The sequence below is a fragment of the Octodon degus genome, unplaced genomic scaffold, assembly GCF_000260255.1.
Source record: "Octodon degus isolate 3935 unplaced genomic scaffold, OctDeg1.0 scaffold00056, whole genome shotgun sequence".
Taxonomy (NCBI): Eukaryota; Metazoa; Chordata; class Mammalia; order Rodentia; family Octodontidae; genus Octodon; species Octodon degus.
Window position 1 is genome coordinate 9,361,512 of NW_004524632.1, and position 5,987 is coordinate 9,367,498.

A 5,987-nucleotide genomic window follows, 5' to 3' on the forward strand; every position below is an offset into this window, starting at 1 on the left:
AAAAAAAAAAAAAAAAAAAATCAAGTGCTGCTGTCCTCTGGCTCCACTTGGGGGAGCTGCCCAGGGCCATGGAGGGGTGGGCTGTGCCTGCCACTAAGTGTTCTACAGCTGCGCTGGGTCACTGTCAGCTGCTGCCTCCCCTTCCAGGGCCTGTTCTTCACCTCAGAGGCATGAAGGACTCGGACTCGGAGGCTCCAAGCCACATTCCCCTCTCTGGTGTTTCCTATTCCCCAAGGTGGATCTTCTTCCTCCCACATCAAATTATAGGACCCAGTAGCTTATGATCCTGCCCTAGAGGAAGCAGCCCCACTTCCCCAGTCCCAAGTTATCTTGGCTTTGTCAACCACACTTGGATTTCCTGTGGCTGGAGCTCAGCCTCAGGGGCCTGACACGTGCATGCTTTTTAAAATCTAGCAGAAGCTAGGCGTGGTGGCTCACACGTCAGCCCAGACCTAATGAGGCTGAGGCAGGAGGATTGCTGTGAGTTTGAGGCCAGCCTGGGCTGCAAGGTGCATTCCAGGCCAGCCTGAACTACATAAGGAGACCCTGTTTAAAAAAAAAAAAAAAAAAAAGGCTAGTGGAAGTGGATGTGGTGATTCACACTCCAGAGGCTAAGGCAGGAGGATTGTTGCAAGTTTGAGACCAGGCTAGGCTACTAAGTGAGCTCAAGGCCAGTCTGAGCTGCATGGCGAGACCCTCTCTCAAAAAGACAAGTCTAACAGCGTGTCTTACCATCCTCAGGCCTGTCACCCTCAGAGCCCGTGGTTCCCAAGCGTGTGGAGCTCACCCACATAGCCCGAGTGATTTCCGAGGTGGATGGGAACAGAATGACTCTGGGCAGAGACGGGGCCCCAGACTCCTTCCCTCTGCAGCAGAAGATCTTGGTCTGCTCTCTGCTGCTCCTGACCAGGCAGCTGAAGGCCAGAGAGGCCACACTGGGGAAGGTGAGTCGGATCTCGGCAGACGGAGGCCTGGAGGTGGGACGAGCTCTGTTGAAGGTGTGGATCTTGTCCTAAGGACCTGGCGCCCTGACAGCTGTGTATGCCTTGGGTTGAGGTTAAGAATTATTCATTCATTACCTGTCTCTCCATCCTTATCACTGTTACGGCATCTCCGTATGAGATGTTTATGCCAAGCCCCTGCCCTGTGTTACAGTGTAGGGCTGAGGAACATTTGTGGAATGTGTTGATCAAGAGTTTCATCGAGGGCTGGTGAGATGGCTCGGTGGTCTGAAGCACCTACTTAGAACAAGCTTAGCAAAGCACAGGGACCGCAGTTCAATCCCCCAGCACCACATGCCAGCCAGCCCCGCCCCCTGGTGGGCTGAGCTGGCCACACACACACACACACACACATACATACATACATACATACATACATACATAAATAAATAAAATTTTTAAAAGAAAAGAAAAAAAAAGAAAGGGCCAGTGAGATAGTTCAGCAGACTAAGCACCTGCCTAGGCAGGCCCAGGGACCGGGGTTCCATCCCTGGCACCACATGCCACGCCAACCCTGCCCCCTGGATGTGCTGAGCCAGCCACTGAGACTGAGCGCATACATCTGTAATCCTAGCACTGGGGAAGCTGAAAACAGGAGGATCACTACTAATGAGACCCTGTACCAAATTAGTTGGGAGGGTTCATCGAAAAGAAGAATGGCCGAGCATGGGGTACCGCGCCTGACCTTTCAGCACTCAGGAGGCTGAGGCAGGAGGATCCCATGAGTTCGAGACCAGCCTGAGCTGCATAGGGAAACCCTGTCTTGGAAACAGAAAGCGTATTCCGATAGCTTCTGCAAATCCAGACTTGCAAATATAACTCAAGAGACTGAGGCAAAAGGATCATTGCAAGTTCAAGGCCAGCCTGGACTACATTAGTAGTTCAATGCCAGGCTAACCTAACCTATAGAAACAAAAATATAGATAAATAAAAATAAGGGCCAGGGATAACACCTTGATGCAGCACCTCCCTGGTGCAAGAAAGGTCCTCTGATTCCCGGCACCCCCTAAAAATTTTTATTTATTTATTTGTTTTGGTGGAACTGGGGATTGAACTCAGACCTTTGCACTTGCCAGGCAAGCACCTATTCTACTGAGCTGTCTCCCCGGCCCCCAATTTCTTTTTTTTTTTAATAAAAAGATTATAGTACAGCAATTAACCACTAAGAAGAATATATGCAGTGTGTTATTTGTTGAAACTGTACTTCCGATTTGATTTGAAACTGTCTCATTGGTATTTATCAATAAAATTTTGGAAAAAAAAAGATTATAAAGCAATGAGATACAACTTTTAAGCAATGTTTGTTCTCTCCCTTGTTTCCTCCCAGTTATACGAAGCCTACAGTAACGTCTGTCGCAAACAGCAGGTGGCAGCTGTGGACCAGTCAGAGTGTCTGTCACTCGCTGGGCTCTTAGAGTCCAGGGGCATTGTAGGATTAAAGAAAAGCAAGGAGGTCCGCCTCACAAAGGTATGACTGACTGCTTCTTTATTCGGTGTTTTTTATGAGAACTTATCCTTGGCTAAACTAGATTTAAAAAGAACCGCTGTTAAGCCAGGCACGGCGGCATTGCCCGGAATCCCAGGAGCTTGAGGCGAGAGGATCACAAATGTGAATTTGCCCTGGGAAGCTTAGCACCAACCTGTCTCACATTAAATTAAAATTTAAAAAGATGATGGGGGGCTGGTGAGATGGCTCAGTGGTCTAAAGCACCTACTTAGAACAAGCTCAGCAAAGCACAGGGACTGCGGTTCAATCCCCCAGCACCACAGGCCAGCCAGCCCCGCCCCCTGGTGGGCTGAGCTGGCCACACACACACAAAATAAATAAATAAATACATAAATGAATATTTTTTTAAAAAAAAGATGATCGGGGGCTGATGATGTAGCTCGGGTGGAGGACAAACCTGTGATTACAGAAAAGGGGCCGGGGGCACACCTTTTCCATGTGTCTCTGTGGACAGTCTGTATCCTGGAAAGTTCTAGAAGGTTTGCCCCCACGGCACTGGGTATTTTCCTACTTCTGCAACCAATAAAATAAAAGAAATAGAGAGTACAGGCCAGGGAGGCAGCTCGGCAGCATAAGCACCTGCCTGGCAAGCACAAGAACACGAGTTTGATTCCCGGTACTGCAAAGAATAATAACAATAATAGTGAGCACAATTAGGTAAGTGATTTGGGGTTTGAGGTGGACTGACTGAACAAGTGTGTACAGTAGACATCGGGACCGTAGCAGTTTCGCTTTTATGAGTTCTGCACTATGAGAGGTCCGTCTCTTTCCAGGTATCTTTGAAGATTGAAGAGAAGGAAATAGAGCACGCTCTGAGAGACAGAGCTTTAATTGGAAATATCCTGGCCACTGGATTGCCTTAAGCTCTTCTCGGTACCCCGCTGGCCTCGGATGGTTCTGGAGTCTTCCTTTTAATACTTTACACTCTCAGGTCTGAAAGCAAACGGGACCTTTTTTACTTGAATTTTTAATCATGAATATAAGAGTATTATCTTTAGGTCTTTTTATTTTTACCCGTACAAATGTAACAGGGGATTTAGCTCAGCGGCACAAGCACTGCCTGGCAAGTGCAAGGCCCTGATTTCCATTCCTGGCACCAAACGAAAAAAGGCAGTAGATAAATGCCAGTCATGGCGTGCCCTGCTTGAGCATCTTTGAGCAGTATTTCTGCAAGTGTACGGACTGGTGTTGTGCAGTGTGTATAGAGTGTGTATAGACTCAGCGCCCAGTTCCCTCGGACAGCATGTAACCTGTGAAGGACTTCAGGGTAAGGAGAAAGAATGGAGATCTACAAAATACGCGCCTCGACGTGGACACTGACCCTGGGGCCGAGGAATTTCTTTGGGCATGTGTCATGTGGCTGTTGCTGATGACCATGCAGTGACATCCTGAGGACTCGTTGAATTTGGAGGTACCCCTAACATTGTGGGGACTGGTAAGTAGTGTAGCGACATATTGTGAATATATTTATTGTCAGAGCAGATCTTTGTCAGGAGACCGCGTGTGTGCAGACTCCCGCAGCAGCCGCGGAAGCCATGTCAGGTGGCTCTGCTCCCTGGGCCTTGTGCCTCTCCAGTATTACTAAATAAATTGATTGTATGCTCGCTCCAGATTCCTCCTCTTAGGGTCGGGGCACAGCTCGGGCAGAGCATTTGACTGCAGATTCCTCCTCTTGGGCATTCGGTTCCCAGGTGGTGCCTTGTGGCGGAGACACCAGAGGGCACCATGCTACACTGTTGTGGACCTGTGGGCTGGGGCCGGGGCTTGGGTACCCTGGAGAGGCAGAGTGGAAGTCCCTGAGTTCGGGTGCTTAGGGAGGGCGCCACAGCTGCCTCTGAGCCCCGGAGAGCCAGGGCCTGGGCTGCTCCCGGCTGCCCCTCGCCTCCGCCGCATCTGCGCCTCTCCTGGGCGTAACGTGGGAACCCGATCACGGACAAGTGATCTGCTGGCTGGCCGGCCGGCTGGCAGCCTTCGCACTGCCCACCGCACCCCTGTAAGGCGATCTGCACTGCAGCAGGTGGCGTGGAGGGGCCGGGGGCACCCGTAAAGGAATACCACCCCGGCAGGAGCCTGAGCGGCACCTCTCCTCGGGCCAAAACCAACGCACGCATGCCCACCTGGGGGCCCTCTGCTCCTCCGTCCTGAGCTGGAGGGGTTAATGTGAGCCCCGCGAAGATTGTCCGAAGGCTGATGGAAAGCAGAGACTGAATGGGATTGAGAACAGATGCGAGGCTTGATTTAAATTACATTTTATTGGATGCCGCAGCCTTGAGAGACGTGACTGCCCTACAGTTTGTTTCCACACTGTGGGCAGCTGCTGTCTGCTCGGCATCCACAGTAGGATCCTGCCCAAAAGGAGCAGGCGGCCTCCCCGCCTCGCCTCTCCGCCTCTCCTTCCGTGTGCAGGCCGAGTGGGGAGCGGGTGGCCTGCCGGGCGGCCGCCGCCCCAGCTGTGGCACGGCCTCTGGCCAGGACCACGTTTGCAGACTCAGTGGGCCATGCTGCTTCCCCCACCGCCCCATCTCTGCCCTCTGCAACTGGAAAGAGGCTTCCTGGGTACTAGCGTGTTGGTTTCCTTTGCTGCACTTACCCCACTGTCAATTTCTAGGTCATTGCTGCTCTTAAGACCTGGGCAGGGGGCGGGGAGATGGCTCCATGGAATAAGCGCTTCCCTGGCAAGCACAAGGGCCTGAGTTCGATCCCCGGTTCCGCAAAAAAAAAAAAAAAAAAGACCTGGGCAGCTGACGCAGGCGTGGCTCCTGCAGCAAGGTGTGAAGCAGGCTCGGACTCCCCCGGTGGTTCCCACTGCCCTTGGGGGGGAGCAAGAGCTGGTGGAGGTTTGTCAGCAAAGTCCTAGGTGTGCTTCAGACGCCGGGGAGGAGAAAGCAGAGGGGCCACCTCATTGCCAAAGCCGGCGGGGCCGTGATGGGCCGTGATTCATAGCTTTGCCAGGACCTCTGTGCCGCACATGGGGTAGTGGCAAAGGTGCCGACCTGCTTTCTCCCTCAGAATGGGTGACTGTCTTGGTTTATCTTTTTAAAGTAGAATGTACTTGTGGGCAGCGTTGAGTATCTCCGGCCACAGAAAGCACTGAGGCGCAATGAAGTTGACGTTAGCTTTCAACACCAGAGTTGCCCAAGATAGACCATTCCAGGGAGTGTCACTGCAAGAGGCTGAGGCAGGAGGACTTCGGAGACCAAGGGAGCCTGGGCAACTGAGCCAGACCCTGTCTGAAAAGTAAAAAGTGTTGGTGCTGGGGACATAGCTCAGTGTGGAGGCTCCTTTACCCTCCTCTGAAGAACAAAATCTAGAAATACAAATATGATAGGACAGGACTGGGGAGATGGCTCAGTGGAATAAATACTTCCCTGGCAAGCGCAAGGGCCTAGTTCAATCCCCAGTTCCGCCAAAGAAAGAAAAACAAATATGATAGGCCTTTGGCCTAGACTGCTTTCAGAAATCTACTCAGAGCTGCTCCC

General features: G+C 51.7%; 1 protein-coding gene across 1 annotated transcript in view; it reads left to right on the forward strand.

Annotated features, from left to right (window-relative positions):
• Positions 1-3,459, forward strand: part of Cdc6 (cell division cycle 6) — a 14,022-nt gene extending 10,563 nt beyond the window's left edge. The window contains exons 10-12 of the mRNA XM_004633724.2: positions 742-944; positions 2,329-2,469; positions 3,282-3,459. Coding sequence (XP_004633781.1) covers positions 742-944; positions 2,329-2,469; positions 3,282-3,371 — 434 coding nt within the window. The 3' untranslated portion in view covers positions 3,372-3,459. The remainder of the gene's footprint in view (positions 1-741; positions 945-2,328; positions 2,470-3,281) is intronic.
• The last annotated feature ends 2,528 nt before the right edge of the window (positions 3,460-5,987 follow it).